The 17907-nt window shown below is 46.3% G+C and overlaps 1 protein-coding gene across 1 annotated transcript; it reads right to left on the bottom strand.

The window, feature by feature from the left end:
- Positions 1-2612: 2612 nt before the first annotated feature.
- LOC148142850 (uncharacterized) lies at positions 2613-16647 on the bottom strand. Its single transcript, XM_087973877.1, has 2 exons — positions 16588-16647; positions 2613-4863 (listed from the first exon to the last, which is right to left on the bottom strand). Exon 2 carries the CDS (start codon positions 4472-4474, stop codon positions 3467-3469), a length of 1008 nt encoding a protein of 335 aa, XP_087830003.1. The 5' UTR covers positions 4475-4863; positions 16588-16647; the 3' UTR covers positions 2613-3466.
- Positions 16648-17907: the final 1260 nt, after the last annotated feature.

Below are 17907 nucleotides of genomic sequence, written 5' to 3'. Positions count from 1 at the left end.
AGGGGGAAAGATGTAAAAGGAACCTGAGGGGAAACCTTTTCAAGGAGAGGGTGGTACGTGTAGGGAATGAGCTGCCAGAGGAAGTGATGGAGGCTGGTACAATTACTACATTCAAAAGGTATTTGGATTGGAACATGAATAGGAAGAGTTTAGAGGGATATGGGCAAGTGCTGGCTAATGGAACTGGATTAATTTAGGATATCCGGTCAGCATGGATGAGTTGGACTGAAGGGTCTATTTACCTACTGTGCATCTTTTTTGGCTCTAAGTCCCTTAAAAAAAATACCACATTGGGTTTCAGAGTTCGGTTGAGGCAATGTTACTGACAGGCCCCTCTGGTTCACACAAACTATCTGTCCTGTTACAGAGTCAGAGAGATGTACAGCACTGAAACAGACCCTTCAGTCCAACTGGTCTATGCCAACCAGATATCCAAAATTAATCTAGTCCCATTTGTCAGCATTTAGCTCATGTACCCATCCAGATGCCTTTTAAATGTTGTAATTGTACCAGCTTCCACCACTCCCTCTGGCAGCTCATTCTGTACATACACCACCCTCTGTGTGAAAACTTGCCCCTTTGAGGTCCCTTCTAAACTTTTCCCCTCTCACCCCAAACCTCTGCCCTCTAGTTCTGGACTCCCCCACCCTGGGGAAAAGGACCTAGTGGTTTGGCCAGCTGTATCACTCCTGGGATGTCTCTGCTAAAAGCTCCTCATGCATTTTTATAAATCTCTATAAGGCCACCCCTCAGCCTCCGATGCTGCAGGGAAAATAGCCCCAACCTATTCAGTCTTTTACTGTAGGTCAAGCCCTCCAACCCTGCAAACATAGTTGTCAATCTTTTCAGAACCCTTTCAAGTTTCTTTTAGTTTAGTTTACTTACAGTGTGGAAACAGGCCCTTCGGCCCAACAAGTCCACACCGCCCTGCCGAAGCGTCACCACCCCTACACATCTACCCCTTACCTAACACTACGGGCAATTTAGCATGGCCAATTCACCTAACCTGCACATCTTTGGACTGTGGGAGGAAACCGGAGCACCCGGTGGAAACCCACGCAGACACGGGGAGAATGTGCAAACTCCACACAGTCAGTCGCCTGAGGCGGGAATTGAACCCGGGTCTCTGGCGCTGTGAGGCAGCAGTGCTAACCACTGTGCCACCGTGCCGCCCACAACTTGCTGCAAACATGTCGGCTTTGTTCATCTGACGTGGGAGAATTTTCTGTATGATGTCTTCTGTCTGAAAGAGCCCTCCCCTCTGCTGCGACAGAGGCACAATGACTTTCAAAATCCTGACAAACTGTTATCAGTCCAAGATTCATTTGTAGAAGCTTCTCAATTACATCTGTAAATGCAGCAAATGTATTTAATAATGAGTCATGAATAAAGGCTGCATTAATTTTTATTGTGAAGTTCTACTCATACATCTCAAATCAGAGCATACAAACCTGGTCAGAAGCAGCCTACGGAGTCTAAGATGCCACTGGCTATTTCCCAAACAGGACTGATTTTGCACAGAAACCATAGACATTTGAAATGAATGGGGTGCCATTCATTTTAAGATCAGGTGAACCTAAGAGGCACTGCATTCCCTTAGAAATGAGAGATCCTTGACACACACAGCTGAAATCATTGCTGCGCTATTATTAGCAAATTGGAATTAAGGCTGGTGTTTTTTTGCTGGAGCAGAGGAGGTTGAGAGGCGAAGTTTATAAAATCATGAGAGGTATAGATAAAGGTAGTTGTCTCTTCCCTAGGGTGGGGAAGTTCAAGACCAGGGGGCACATATTTACAGTGAGGGGAGGAAGATTGACAAAAAGACAGGTGGGGACAAATGGTTTTGCAGAGTGTGGTTCACATGTGGAATGAACATCCAGAGGAAGTTGTGGGCACGGGTACAATTACAACATATAAAAGACATTTGGATAAGTACGTGATTAGGGGGAAAGGTTTGGAGGGAAAGGGAGAGGTTGAATAGGTTGGGGCTGTTTTCCCTGGAGCATCGGAGGCTGAGGTGCTGCCTTTTATGGGTTTATATAACCATGAGGGGCATGGATAGGGTAAATAGTCAAGGTCTTTTCCCTGGGTTGAGGTCGTCCAGAACTAGAGGGAATAGGTTTAAAAGTGAGAGGAGAAAAATTTTAATGGGACCTGAGGGACAACTTTTTCACGCAGAGGGTGGTGCGTGGATGGAGTGAGCTGCCACAGGAAACAGTGGATGCTGGCACAATGTCAACATGAAAAAGGCACCTGGATGGGTGTATGAACAGGAAGGGTTAGAGGAATACAGGGCAAGTGCTGGAAACAGACCCTTTGGTCCAACTTCTCCATGCTGACCAGGTATCCTAAATTAATCAGACCAAAGGGTCTGTTTCCAGCACTTGGCCCACATCCCTCCAAACCGTTCCTATTCATGTCCCCATCCAGATGCCATTTAAATAATGTCATTGTAACAGCCTTCACTTCTTCTGGCAGCTCATTCCATACATGTACAACCCTTTGTGTGAAAAAGTTACCCCATAGGTCCCATTTAAATCTTTTCCCTTTTGCCATAAACCTATTCCCTCTGTTTCTGGAATGTCTAACCTCCAGGGAAATGATCTTGTCTATTTGCCCTATCCATACCCCTCATGATTTTATAAACTCATATAAGGTCACTCCTCAACCTCCCATAATCCAGAGAAAACAGCCCCAGTCTACTGTAGCCCAAACCTTCCAACCCTCAGCAACATCCTGGTAAATCATTTCTGGTGGAGAAGTCAATGATTTGGGTTAATACCTGAAACACTGACATCACTGCTGGTGCTGCCTGGCTTGCTGTGTTCTCCCACCCTCCTGCTTGCCTACTTTGGATTCCAGCATCTGCAGTTTTTTTTGTCTCTAACCAATGGCAGAGCAGACTCGATGGGCTGAATGGCCTAACTTCTACTCCAATGGTCTCACAGGCTTAGGTTTGTGCGGATTGTTTCAGTGGGAATGTGCAATCCCAGGCTCAACGAGCAGCAGCGCCCAATGGATCAAAGTTCATAGAATCACAGAATCCATACAGTGTGGACACTGGCCCTTCAGCCCAACAGGTTCATACTGACCCTCCAAAGAGTAACCCACCCAGACCCATTTCCCAACCCTATTACTCTACATTTACCCTGACTAATGGACCACACCTACACATCCCTGAACACTGGGACAATTTAGCTTGGCCAATCCACCCCAACTTTCACATCTTTGGTTTGTGGGAGGAAACCGGAGCACCCAGAGAAAACCCACGCAGGCACAGGGGGAGAATGTGCAAACTCCACACAGACAGTCACCCCAATGGTGGAATCGAAGCCAGGTCGCTGGCACTGAGGCAGTGCTGCTAACCGCTGAGCCACTGTGGGTGTGGGGTGCAGTCCAGCAGAAAACAAAAAAAAAAAGCCCATCGACTCTTCCACCACACCCACTGCCAGAAAGGGCAGGAAGTTCAGTCCTGGGGGTGATCCACAGCAACCTCACCGGCAGAATCAGATTGTTGGGAGCGCTGGTGTCCCCGCTGGTGCCTTTGCAAGTTGCAGAACTGAGTGAAGGCCTTCCCGCACTCAAGGCAGCTGAAAGGCCGTTCCCCGGTGTGGACCCGCTGGTGCTTCAGCAAAGTGGAGGCCTGGGTGAAGGCCTTCCCGCACTCAGGGCAGCTGAAGGGCCTCTCCCCAGTGTGGACTCGCTGGTGCTTCAGTAAGTCAGAGGAATTGCTGAAGGCTTTTCCGCACTCAGGACAAGCGAATGGCCTCTCCCCAGTGTGGACCCGCCGGTGGATCAGCACGTGGGAGAAATTGCTGAAGGCCTTCCCACACTCGGGGCAACTGAAGGGCCTGTCCCTAGTATGGACCCACCGGTGGGTAAGCAGGTTGGAGGCATGTGTGAAGGCCTTCCCACACTCACGGCAGCTGAAGGGCCTCTCCCCTGTGTGGACCCGCTGGTGGGTCAGCAGGGCAGAGGAATCGCTGAACCCCTTCCCGCACTCTGGGCAGGAGAATGGCCTCTCTCCGGTGTGGACACTCTGGTGCCTCAGCAGGGTGGAGGCCTGGGTGAAGGTCTTTCTGCACTCAGGGCAGCTGAAGGGCTTCTCCCCCGTGTGGACCCTCTGGTGGGTCAGCAGGGCGGAAGAACTGCTGAACCCCTTCCCACACTCTGGGCAGGAGAATGGCCTCTCCCCGGTGTGAACCCGCTGGTGCTTCAGTAGGTCAGAGGAATTGCTGAAGGCCTTCCCACACTCGGGGCAGCTAAAGGGCCTCTCCCCCGTGTGGACCCGTCGGTGCCTCAGCAGGGTGGAGGAACTGCTGAATCCCTTCCTGCACTCAGGGCAGGAGAATGGCCTGACCCCAGTGTGACTGTGCCGATGAGCCTCCAGGGCAGACGGAACACAGAAGCCTATCCCGCAGTCACTACACTTCCACGGTTTCTCCATAGGGCAGGATTCCTCAGGTTTCTCCATGGCCAAAGCTTCAGCTGCACACAAATGTGTGTACAGCCTCTACCTGCTGTGAATTCCTTTCCAGGCCGTATAACTGTTTTAGGTTCCACACTCAGTGCAACAGTAGGGACTCTCGTCCAGACCCAATGATGCTGAAAACGTACTGAACCACAAAGCTTTGCTCTTTTCCACAGAATCTTAGTCAAAAATAGTCACAGTCGCAATGGATTAAGCGACTGTCAGACATTGACGTGAAAGTGAGGACTGCAGATGCTGGAGAGTCAGTGTCAAAGTGCGGTGCTGGAATGGCACAGCAGGTCAGGCAGCATCTGAGCAGCAGGAGAGTCGACGTTTCGGACATAAGCCCTTCGTCTGTTGATTTTTAAACTTCAGTCTTCAGATCAAATACTCTGTAAAAATAAATTACAAAAGTGATCAGTGTCAGTCCAGGGTAAAAATTCAGAACAAGCTTCTATTTTGTGCAGAACATTTTTTTCCTTTATTATTCCACAAAATTGAAAGCACCATCCCACTCATACACTCCCTCTCTATTCTCACTCCGCTCTAACTAATTCTCCTGAAGGTGCTGCTTCAGGATCTTACAGGGGCAGAAAAGCAAAAACATCAAGACTTACATCCCTTTTGAATTTTGGATAACTCCACCTGAAAGTTTATATTTTCCACGACATTGGGATACTGCTCAGAGTGAGCAGATCTGATTTTGGGAAGCCAAAAAAACTGTATAAATTCACGATGAACCTGCAATACAGCTTCATTACAAACAACAAGACACAAAATGGTTAACGTCCTGGGGGGGCATCAAGACACTGACACCAACACCAGTGAGAAAGTGAACATACAGATGTGACAAACATCAGTCATTCATCTTTTAGAATGGGTTGCAGGTAAAATGAATATGTAAATCCCAGATCTTCTTACAGGTCACCTTCTCAAGATAACAAGGTTTTGTAACAAAAGGTGACATCTCAGCTCAGACAATGCATTAAAGGTGCGAGGTTAAGTGTCTGTCTGCATCCCAATATTGAATCAGGCTGGTTTTCTTTGACAAAGTGGAATTTACAAAATATTATATATATTCACCGCCTATATTGACTGCCTGCAGATTTGTAGTTTTTGAGAAAAATCGAATTTTTGGATCAGAAATTAGCTAGCTGAAAGAAGACAGAGGGTGGTGGTTGATGCGAAATATTCATCCTGGAGTTCAGTTACTTGTGGGGTACCGCAAGGGTCTGTTTTGGGTCCACTGCTGTTTGTCATTTGTGAAAATGATCTGGATGAGGGCATAGAAGGATGGGTTAGTAAATTTGCGGATGACACTCCGGTCGGTAGAGTTGTGGATAGTGACAAAGGATGTTGTAGGTTACAAAGATACATAGATAAGCTGCAGAGATGGGCTGAGAGGTGGAAAATGGAGCTTAATGTGGAACAGTGTCAGGTGATTCACTGGGAAGGATTAACAAGTATGCAGAGTACTGGGCTAATGGTAAGATTCTTGGTAGTGTAGATGAGCAGAGAGATCTTGGTGTCCAGATACATAGATCCTTGAAGGGTGCCACCCAGGTTGACAGGGTTGTTAAGAAGGCATATGGTGTGTTAGCTTTTATTGGTTGAGGGATTGAGTTTCGGAACCATGAGATCATGCTGCAGATGTACAAAACTGGTGCGGCCACATTTGGAGTATTGTGTACAGTTCCGGTCACTGCATTATAGAAAGGTCGTGGAAGCTTTGGGAAAGGTTCAGAGGAGATTTACTAGGATGTTGCCTGGTATGGATAGAAGGTCTTATGAGCAAACGGTGAAGAACTTGAGGCTGTTTTCGTTAGAAAGAAAAACATGTAAAGGTGACTTAGTAATCAGAGGGTTAGATAGTTTGGACAGTGAATGCCTTTTTCCTTGGATGGCGATGGCTAGCACGAGGGGATATAGCTTTAAACTGAGGGGTGATAGATATTGGACAGATGTCAGAGGTAGTTTCTTTAGTCAATAGTAGGGGTGCGGAACGCACTGCCTGCAACAGTAGTAGATTCGCTAAATTTAAGGGCATTTAAATGGTCATTGGATAGGGATATGGACGAGAATGGAATAGTATAGGTTAGACGGTCTTCAGATTGGTTCCACAGGTCAGCACAACATCGAGGGTCGAAGGGCCTGTACTGCGCTGTAATGTTCTATGTATCTGCAAATATTCTGAAAATATAAGTTCACCCCATAGACTTTTATATACGTGTGCGCATGCATGAGAGAAAGCAAATGTCTATTTCTGTGCTGTTTATCTCTGTCTAGTTGATAACAAATGCTTTATTTCTGAGGATATAAATATTGTTACAAATCAGAGCTGCGTAATAATAGTTAGATGTAAGTGAGAGAGAGTTCCTCAAATTGGGCGCTATAAGAATCCTGGGAGACCCTTTATTTCTGGTCTACTTCCTAATGAACAAACATTAAGCATTGTCACCTTTTTTTTGTTTAATTTCCCTGCTACGACGAGTCTCTCTGTCTGGATGGTTGACAGGCTGGGAAATTGTGGGTTAGGCCTTGATTGGCTGAATATTTTATTGATCTGGAATGTATCAAAGATGGGGGTGGGGTCAAAACTTCAGCAGAAATCCAGCAGAGCTGACAACAGTTGACATAGAACTCTGTAGGAACAGGGAGATCAACAGAGGACAGAGAAATCAGGACCTGAAATCCAATCTGACACCAGACTACCATGTTATCAGTGCTTTGATTAGTAGTGCCAACCCTCTACCTTAACCGAGCTTCTCATTCAACTTGAATTCCATGTACCCCCTTGATATTCAGGATCCAATCCTTGTCATCCTGAAGCCATGTCTCTGTAAGGTGTCTCTGATCATAAGTATTCTTTTCTGTGTGCAGTCAATTCATTCACTTTATTATGGTGCAGCACACATTCAGATACTGAGCTTTTAGTTTTTTTTGTGATCTTTAGAATCCAGCTTTGCTTGCTGGTACATTTCTCCTCCTTGTCCCTTTCTATCGTTCTTGAAAGTTCATTTTCCATATCACTACATTGCTCACCTGCCATAATTTGGATTGGCCAGGCTAAATTGTGTCCAAGGATGTACAGGTTAGGTGGGTTACCCATGGGAAATGCAGGGTTATAGTTTCAGAGTAATAAATGCAGGAGTAGGCTATTTGGCCCATCGAGCCTGCTCCTCCATTCATTAAGATCATGGCTGATCTATCCATCGTCTCAGCTCCTCCTCCCTGCGTTATCCTGACTACCTTTAATTTCCCTACCCTGCAAAAACCAATCCAACTGTGTCTTGAATATACTTAATAAAGCTGTCTCTACCTCTTCCTCAGGCAGAGAATTCCATAGATTCACTACTCTCCAGGAAAAGCAGTTCCTCCTCATCTCAGTCCTAAATCTACTCCCCCTAATCTTGAGACCAAATCCCTAGTTCTAGTCTAACTCACCAGCAGAAACGACTGGACAGGATAGGTGGGGTGGGGGTGGGTCTGGGTCTGGGTGGTATGCTCTTCGGAGGGGTCAGTGTGGACTTGATGGGCTGAATGGGGCCTGATTCTATGATTTACCGCAGTTGTGTGTGCCCCATATCACAGCACCCAGACCCTTCGGCCCAACTCGTTTGTGCTGACCAGATATCCTTAATTAATCTAGTTCCATTTGCTAGCACTTAGCCCATACCCCTGTAAACACTTCCTCTTCATGTATCCATCCAGATACCTTTTAAAATGTTATGTACCAGCCTCAACCACTTCCTCTGGCAGTTCATTCCTTACAGACATCACCCTCTGCGTGAGAACGTTGCCTCTCAGGTTCCTATTTCCCCTCTCACCTCAAACCTATGCCCCATACTTTTGGATTCCCATATCCTGGGGAAAAGATCTTGGTGATGCTCCCTATCCATGACCCTTCTGAACTTCTATAGGGTCACCCGTCAGCCTCCAACACTCCACAGAAAACAGCCCCAGTCTATTCAGCCTCTCCATGGAGCTCAAACCTTCCAACTCTGGCAACAGCCTTGTAAATCCTTTCCGAACTCTTTCAAGTTTCACAACATCTTTCCTACAGCAAGGAGATCAGAACTGAGTGTGGTATTCCAAAAGCGGCCTAACCAATGTCCTGTACAACCATAACATTACCTCCCCACTCCTGTACTCAATGAACTGCCCAATAGAGGAAAGCATACCAAACACCACCTTCACTGTCTGATCTACTTGCGACTCCACTTTCAGGGAACTATGAACCTGCACTCCAAGGTCTCTTTATTCTGCCACACTCCCCAGGACCTTAGGTATATAAGTATGCCCTAATTTGTCTTACCAAAATGCAACACTTCATATTTGTCTAAATTAAACACCATCTGCTACTCCTTGGCTCATCACATCTGATCAATTCTAATTTATAATGAACTTCCTTTCCTCTCTCATTCCCTAAAAGCAGAAACTCTCCATCCCACACACTCCCTCCATTCTCACTTTGCTGAACCTAATCTCTGCTGTACCTCATCCTGAAGGGTCTGGTTCATGCTGGTTAACAGGCCCACACTCAGGGGAATCTAACTGAAACATACTGAATACAGAATTGCCTGGACAGAGTGGTCATTGGGAAGATGTTTCCATTGATCAGAGAGTCTAGGACCCGAGGGTACAGTCTTCAAGGAAAAGGGAGACCTTTCAGAACGGAGATAAGGAGAAGCTTCTTCAGCCAGAGAGTGGTGAATCTATGGAATTCATTGCCACAGAAGGCTGTGGAGGCCAGATCATTGAGTATATTTAAGACGGGGATAGATAGGTTCTTGAATATCAAGGGGATCAAGGGTTATGGGGAGAAAGCAGGAAAATGGGATTGAGAAATTTACCAGTCATGATTGGATGGCAGAGCAGACGCGATGGGCTAAATGGACTAATTTCTGCTCCTATGTCTTATGGTCTTTGCGTGTGAGAATTGGGAGCAGGAGTAGGCCATTTGGTCTTTCGAGCCTGCACCAGCATTGAACAGATCATAACTGGAAATGAATATCCCTACATCTGGGTGGATAGGCTGGGACATTTTTCACTGGAGCATAGGAGGTTGAGAGGTGACCTTATAGGGGATTATAAAATCATGAGGGGGAATAGATGGGGTGACCAGCGGGTATCCTTTCCCGAGGGAGGGGGTTTCAAGATGAGGGAGCAAATTTTGAAGGTGAGAGGAGAAAGATTTTAAAAAGACACAAGGAGCACTTATTTTTTAAGAACGTGGCTTGTGTGTGGAATGAGTGTCCCAAGGAAGTGGTGAATGCAGGTACAGTTACAATGTTTAAAAGACATTTGGAGAAGTACATGAATAGGAAAGGTTCAGAGGGATATAGGCCAATCACTGGCAGATGGACCAGTTTAATTTGAGAACATAGCATGGACTCGTTGGACTGAAGGGTCTGTTTCTGTGCTGTATGACCCTGTATCTGTACTGGTCTTAAAACCATTTTCTTGGAGATCCATGATAGCAGTGGTCTGAGTGGTCTGCTGTGCTGGGCTCTGCCATACCCCCTGGCAAGGTGGACCTTGACCCCCCCCAAAAAAAAAAATTGCTAATATAAACGGGCGGCACGGTGGTACAGTGGTTAGCACTGCTGCCTCGCAGCGTCAGAGACCCGGGTTCAATACCCGCCTCAGGCGACTGACTGTGTGGAGTTTGCACGTTCTCCCCGTGTCTGCGTGGGTTTCCTCCGGGTGCTCCGGTTTCCTCCCACAGTCCAAAGATGTGCAGGTCAGGTGAATTGGCCATGCTAAATTGCCCGTAGTGTTAGGTAAGGGGTAAATATAGGGGTATGGGTGGGTTGCGCTTCGGCGGGTCGGTGTGGACTTGTTGGGCCGAAGGGCCTGTTTCCACACTGTAAGTAATCTAATCTAAAAAAACGTACTGAACATCTGGACTTGCTATAATTGTGATTTGACAGCTTTAAGACCAGAATGAAAGCAAATGAAGGAAAGGCGCTGAAAGTGGTGCAGCAGGTAGGGCACTCCCCTACTGCATCGGGGGTGCATGGAGCCATTGCTCAAACTCCCAGGGCAGACCCTTTGGGTTTAATGGGGCAGCAGCAGTTACTCTCGGAGTTTGGCAAACTCTGAGAAAAGATTGAAGCAGCGGTGGAACCACTATCTGCCACGCTGGAAAAGCATGGAGCAAGAAATTCAAATGTTGGACCAAAGAGAATAGGCAGAGGAGGAGAGGACCGTGGCACCGGAGACCGTGGCGGCGGTCTCAAGAGGAAGGATCCAAACGCTGGAATACCAGGTTCTGGTCCTTCAGGAGCAAGTGGGCGACCTGGAAAACAAAAGTAGAAGAAAAAGCTTACAGCTCGTGGGTCTTCCGGAACGCGAGGGAGGTGAAGATCTCGTTGGATTCCTGGAGAAGTGACTCCCGACATTCCTGGGGCGGGAGTTGGAGTCAGACCTGTTGAATGTGGAGTGGACCAACGGGATCACAATGCGCAGGTCCAGGCCGGACCCATGCCACCGCACGGTCCGAGTGCAACTCCTGCATTACAAAGAAAAACAGTTCGTGACTGAAACAGCAAGAAGACTGGGAAGCGATCCAGAGGCTTTAATGCACAAAGGCTCAAGAATAATGTCTTTTCAGGACTTCTCAGGTCCCAGAATTAAGAAGAGAAGGGATTTGATGAGGTTGAGAAAATTAAGGGATCTGAACAGTCAATATTACTTCAGGTACCCTGGCCGTGTTGCATTTCTCTCATGGACGGGCGGTATATAATTTTGATTCAGCAGAAAAAAATAAAGGACTGTGTGAATTCTCCGAATTAAAGGACTCCAGTCGGGGTGGAGGGAGGGGGCATTGTTACAGACAATGGTACAGTTTTTTTGCCCCTTCCTGTCTCCTCTCTCCACTTATTTTGTGGTTATCAGTTTTATACCAACTGCCTTGAAGTAAAACCAGAATGATTTAGTACATCGGTCAGTTGGATATTATCTGGGGCCTTTGTTTTTTTACTGCTGTCCTTTTGGTTTTGGATTAGGGGTGGTCACACCTGCGGTTCAGATGTATGGAGAAAGGGTGTGTGGGGGGTGGGTGGGAAAGGGAAATCCATTGTTAACTCTCAGAATGTAAATAACATGTTTTTCATCTGTGAATTCCCTGGGGCTAGGGCACGGCCTCAGCTGGAAGGAGCCGGGATGGTAGCAAGGATTGGGAGGAGTGCACCCTATGGGCAGGGATGAGGGAGATCTCTAGTGGTATTGGGGGTTATTTGGGTGTTTGCTTAAGTTATATGTAGTGGTTAGTTAGTGTTTTAGTTGTAGTAGCTTTTACACTTTATACATTTATTGTCTTTGTCACTCGCCGCACTTCAGATAAGCTTCCTCCTCTCGGGAAACCACGGGCTGTTCTGGATGACCATGGCTAGTGATTCGTTCAGGTGGTGCACCTGGAATGTAAAAGGGAGCCATTCCCCCATTAAAAAGAAAGAAGGTTCTGTCAAACCTCAGGGAGGAAAGGATGGACATCGCCCTGCTGCAAGAAACACATTTAACCGATAAGGAATATCTGAAACTGAAGCAAGGGGGGTTATGATAGGGTATTCGTCGCCTCCTTTAGCTCCAAGAGTAGAAGAGTGGCTATATTGGTAAGAAGGAACCTTCCTTTCCAGGCAATTGAGCAAATTAAGGACAAACATGGACTGCCCATCGTTCTTAAAGCTCAACGACATGGAGAAGAGTATGGCGTCCTGAATGAGTACTCCTCCCCACCTTCCACGTGTACCCTCTTACATTTCTGATTGATGCAGTTGCTAAACTAATGAGTCTTGGGGTGCACAGCACGATCATAGGAGGGGACTTTAATCACCTAATAGATCCTGAGGTAGACAGGGTGACAAAGGGCCTGGCATGTATGACTGCACAATCTAAGCAGTTGGTGGACATGATTAGTTTCCCTACAGTGTAGAAACAGGCCCTTCGGTCCAACAAGTCCACACTGACCCTCCGAAGAGTAAAGCACCCAAATCCATTTCCCTCTGACTAATGCACCTAACACCATGGGCAATTTAACATGGCCAATTCACTTTACCTGCACATCTTTGGATTGTGGGAGGAAACCGGAGCACCCAGAGGAAACCCACGCAGACACAGAGAGAATGTGCAAACTCCACACAGACAGTTGCCCGAGGCCGCAATTGAACCTTGGTCCCTGGTGCTGTGAGGCAGCAATGCTAACCACTGAGCCACCGTGCTGCCCCAGTGTGAGGAGTTGGGATTAGTGGATGTGTGGAAGCACCTCCACCCAAATGGAAGAGACTTTACTTTCTGTTGCAACCCACACAAGTGCCACACGCAAATTGACATATTTTTTATGCCATTGGATTATTTGGACAGGACATTGGCTTGTAAAATTGGGCAGATAGCTGTCTTGGACCATGCGCTAGTGTATTTAGATGGTAAAATCATGGGTGGTGGAATGGATGGCACTGGCACATGGACCCATTCCTGTTAAGGGACAGCAAATTCGTTGAGTACATCACAAGAAAGTTCAGGGCCTTCTGGAATATCAACTCCAGTCAGGCCAGTAATCCGGCAATACTGTGGGAGGCCACTAAGGCATATTTATGAGGCCTAGTTATTTCGTATTCAACAACTCGAAGGAAGCAGAGGGAGGAGCAACAACAGTTGCTGAGGAAGTATATTATATTAGGCCTTCACTGGTCAAGCTGCAGCTCTCCGGGCTGCTCTCGACTCATTACACACACAGGTGGCAAAAAAGGGTCTCCTTTGCCAAACAAAGATTGTTTGAATTTGGAGAACCTGCCCCTCCCCAGTATAAAGGCGGAACAGGTTTCCCTGATGAATGCCCCTATGACAATGCAGGAGGTGCAGGAAACAATAAAGCATCTCCAGAGTGGCAACGCACCGGGGTCAGATGGATTCCCAAGTGAATTCTATAAGGAATTCATAAATGCCACCTCTGAGGATGTATATCAATTCAGATACACAAGTTTGTCTTCCACCCTCTCTTAGGGAGGCTAATATTTCCTTCATTTTAAAGAAGGGGAAAGAGCTTGAAGAAGGTGCTTCATACAGACCCATCTCACTGTTGAATGTAGATTTTAAAATTCTACCCAAGATGCTGGCCCTGAGGTTGGAAAAGGTGTTGCCCTATATTATGAAAGAAGATCAGATGGGTTTTAAGGACCGTAGCTCCTCCAATAATATCAGGAGCGTACTGACCATAGTGCAGGTATGCCAGCAAAGATTGATCCCGGGTTCAGTGGTTTCCCGAGATGCAGAAAAGGTGTTTGACCGGATAGGATGGCTGTACCTGTTTGGGGTCCTCAAGCGTTTTGGTCTGGGGGGGTTTCCTTTGCTAGACGGGTAGTGGTGTTGTACAATGATCCTAAAGCAGCAGTCATCACAAAGTCAGATAACTTTCATATTGGGAGGGGTAGTCGACAGGGGTGTCCTCTTTCACCACTGCTATTTACCTTGGCAATTGAGCCATTAGCTGAGGCTATAAGGTGGGATCCTGAAATAGTGGCGCCAGAGGTGGGAATGGGCAAGCATAAGATCACCCTATATGCTGATGATGTCCTTTTGTTCTTGGTCAATCTGGAGGAGTCAGTTCCTCGATTGATTCAAACAATTAATGTGTTTGGCAGTTTTCGGGCTACAGGATCAACTTTAGAAAATTGGAAGCCAAGCCGGTGGGGGGATTAGTGGAGGTGCCTGATCTGAAGGATAGAATGCAGACCCTGTTTAGATGGTCATCAAAAGGATTTTTTGTATTTGGGAATGTTTATTACTCCTGCTTTCCACCAGCTGTATAAAGCTAACATGTACAGTTACTGGAGAGGATAAAGCAGGATTTGCAGCATTGGGAGGGATTACCGTTATCATGGTTCGGCCAAATTACCCTGATTTAAAATGAATGTTCTTCCTCGCCTGTTGTACCCCATGAGAATGCTTCCGTTGTTGCTACCCAGATGAGTATTACTGAGGCTTGATGGTTGGCGAGGTTATTTTATTTGATGTCGCAGGTGCCCCCTAATTAAATTTACCAAATTGCAGCTCTCGCAGGATGAGGGAGGGTGGACCTTCCGGACTTGAAGCGATATCAAATAAGCGCTTTGTTAGCATATGTGGGTGACTGAGCACAGAGGGATTTGATTTGACGTTGAAGCCTCAGTTGAGATGTCCCCTCAGTTCATCTATTATTCATGGATAAGATGAAATCCATAACCGAGCAGTGTAAGAATTCAATCATTTTAAATACAGTGAAAGTCTGGAGGATAATGAGACAAGACAAGGGCAATTGGCTTAAGACCTCGCCGTTTACCCCATTGGTGGGAGTCCAAGGATTTAAACCTGGGGCAATGGACTCCGGCTTTAAGTCATGGGAGAATAAGGGAATCTCCTGTCTGGGAGATTCATGCAAGGGGGAGGTCTTGATGACATTTAGCCAACTAAGTCAGAAATATGGATTGTCTAATAGGAACCTTATCCGTACTTTCAGATAAGGGATTATATACAGAGGAAGACCACACTCCTGGCTCAGCTTTACAGGTCAGACGTGGAGAAAAGACTGCTCCGGTGTACGGGCGCTCTTTCAGTTAGTACTTTGTATCATTTACAGAAGAGACGTGCCTTAAGGGACATGGAGGGACTCTGTAGGACGTTGAATCAGGATCTCGGAGAGGATGTTTCATTGGAAGTATGGGAAGATATATGGGAAAATGTAAGGAAAATTTCAATATGTAACAAAGCACAGGCCATTCAATTGAAGAATTTACACAGCGCTCATTTGACGTTAGAGAGGCATCTCTAAGTTCAAGAGAGTGGCATCACCAGGGTGTCCCAAATGTAAAATTAATATAGGCACTCTCACACACTGCTATTGGTTATGTTGTAAGATCCAGCGATATTGGAGTGCTATCGTAAGGGAGCTGAAGGACATCCTGGGGATTGAAGTTAAAGTGGATCCTACTTCTGGAGTTGCCAAATTTGTCTTTCTGGGGGAACAGGGGAACAGACTGTGTAACATTCTTACCCACTGTGCAAGGAAGAACATTTTTGGACATTGGAAAATCCCCCAGGGCTTATGGGGTGGCATAGGCTGGTGATGGAACATCTCCCCCAAGATTACCTCACAAATATGGTGCAGTTTTACAAGACATGGCAGCCTTTCTAATATATATTGATGCAGACTTATCGGCAATATTAATTAGGGCCGTGGTATAGCCATGGGAATCAGTCTGGGCACCCGTGGGACCCTGGGAGGGGGAGGCTGGGGAAAAAGAACACGGGTACAATAACTGGTGCTCCCAGGGATGGGAATCTCAGTGGAGGTGTAGTGAGTGAAATAGAATATAGTAATGTGATATAATTTGAGTTAATTTGAATTCAGTTTAATTTAGTTTTTATTTAATTTGATTGCAGTTTAGTTTAAGCTAAGTTTGTTCTGGTAGAATAGTAGGTAGTTCATCATTAATAGTATTGTGATATGACATTGTTGCACTGCATATATCTTTCTATTTTGGTATTGTTCTTTTTTGTCTATAGATGTTTTGTGAAAGATCTGAAAAAGTTTCTAAAAATATTTTTGAAACAGAACACATTTTCTTGCCTTCCCCGATAACTATTTTTGAGATTCATAAGTCAGATGAACTCAGCTTTGAATATATTCAATGTCTCCCTAACTGCAGGAAGACATTCCCACTTCTGAACTCCCCCTTGCTAACATATCACTTGCATTGCTTGCTGCACCTATCTGACAACTGGCATTGACTGGAGTAGAAAGCCTGAGTAGAAGGTAGCCGAGGCATCTTTATACATCTACACATCATTCCTGATGAAGGGCTTTTGCCCAAAACGTTGACTGACCTGCTGTGTTTTTCCAGCGCTAAATTTTTGACTCTGATTCCAGCATCTGCAGTCTTCACTTGCTCCACAACCCAATATATCACCATTTAAACAACGTATCTCCTTTCTGTTATTTTTTTACAGGAAAGGCTATAACTTCACAATGTGTTACTGCATTTGCCAAATAAGACACATACCTAAATCAACTTTGCTGCAAGTCAAGAACTGAACGCCAGAATGAAAAAATAAAATGGAAAAGAGCGTGTTGTACTCACAGATTTTGGACAGACGGAAGAAGTTGAAGTTCAATCTTCATTCAGAGAGAGAGGAGCAACACCATCTTCACAAGCTCATGGTCCAACTTCCGCATTCAGATATGGGCGGGGGGAGTAATCAAAAGCCGGAGGACCACATTCTTTCCGGTCTTCCAGTGCTTCCTATTGGTCCAGCAGAAGAATGCCGTGCGCTGGTTCCGCCGGCAGCGAAGAGCATGCGCAGTATTTTGCTGACACCGGCGTACATGCGCAGTGCTTGCTGACACCGAGATGCATGCGCAGAATGCCCAATGGAGATGCTGGTGCAACTGACAGATTTACAGTGTCCAAATGCCAATAAGAGAAAACAATTTTTTTGTTTCCCTGGGACTCAACAGTTTATTCCTTTTTCATTTTGTCTGGCTGCTTCACTTTTGTATGTCATTTCCCCAGGATAGAGGAAGTCCAAAACTACGGGGGCATAGGCTTAGGCTGGGAGGGAAAAGGTTTAAAAGGGACCGAACTGGTAACATTTTCACGCAGAGCCAGAGACAGTGGTCTAATCTGGAACAATTACGACATTTAAAAGGCATCTGGATGGGTATATGAATAGGAAGGCTTGAGAGAGAGAGATGGGCCAAATGGTGGCAAATGGATCACGAGATTAATTTAGAATATGTGGTTTGCGTGCTGTGCGTCTCTATGACTCTATTTGTACATAATCTGAACCAAGATTAGGAATAGGCCATTCCACCTTTACAGCCTGTCCTCAACTGTGGCCTAACTGTACAGACTTCAATGCAAGTTTCAGAAAGGTGTCTGCAGCTTTTTAAACAATTGAACATGCTTTCAGACTACCAATGTTTCTAAATAAATCATTTCAGCCATTTTCAATGTTAAAGATCAGCGATTTCTCACCCACCTCCCCTCCAACCACCCCTCCCCCATCTTCCAGGTAGAGTCATGAGCATCCATTCACTCTCTATCCTTAGAAAGGCTTGATACAGTGATCAACGAAGGCTCGAGGCACGAGAAAGGATGGGAGTGGGGGTGCAGGTAGAGAAATTGGACGGGAGACAGAGGCTGGGAGGAAGAAAGAGAGAGAAAATGGACATGGGGACAGAGCATTGGGGGTAAAGAAAGCCTGGCGGTACATAGGGTGGGGGGCAGAGGGTTTGTCAGAGAGACAGAATGGGAGGGGGGGGGGGGTGGATGCAGAGTGTGAAACGAGAGAAATTGGGAGTTGCAGAGTGTCGGGAGAGAGAATGAACTGGGTCACGGTGGGGGAGAAAGAGAGCAACAATGAATGACAGGAGAGGGTTGGGGAGAGAGAGGGAATGG

Source organism: Chiloscyllium plagiosum, unplaced genomic scaffold (genome assembly GCF_037043375.1).
Source record: "Chiloscyllium plagiosum isolate Xiang-an unplaced genomic scaffold, Cpla_swu_hap1 HiC_scaffold_27, whole genome shotgun sequence".
NCBI lineage: Eukaryota > Metazoa > Chordata > Chondrichthyes > Orectolobiformes > Hemiscylliidae > Chiloscyllium > Chiloscyllium plagiosum.
The sequence above is the reverse complement of the archived record's forward strand: the minus strand, read 5'-3'. Positions and strand labels throughout refer to the sequence as shown.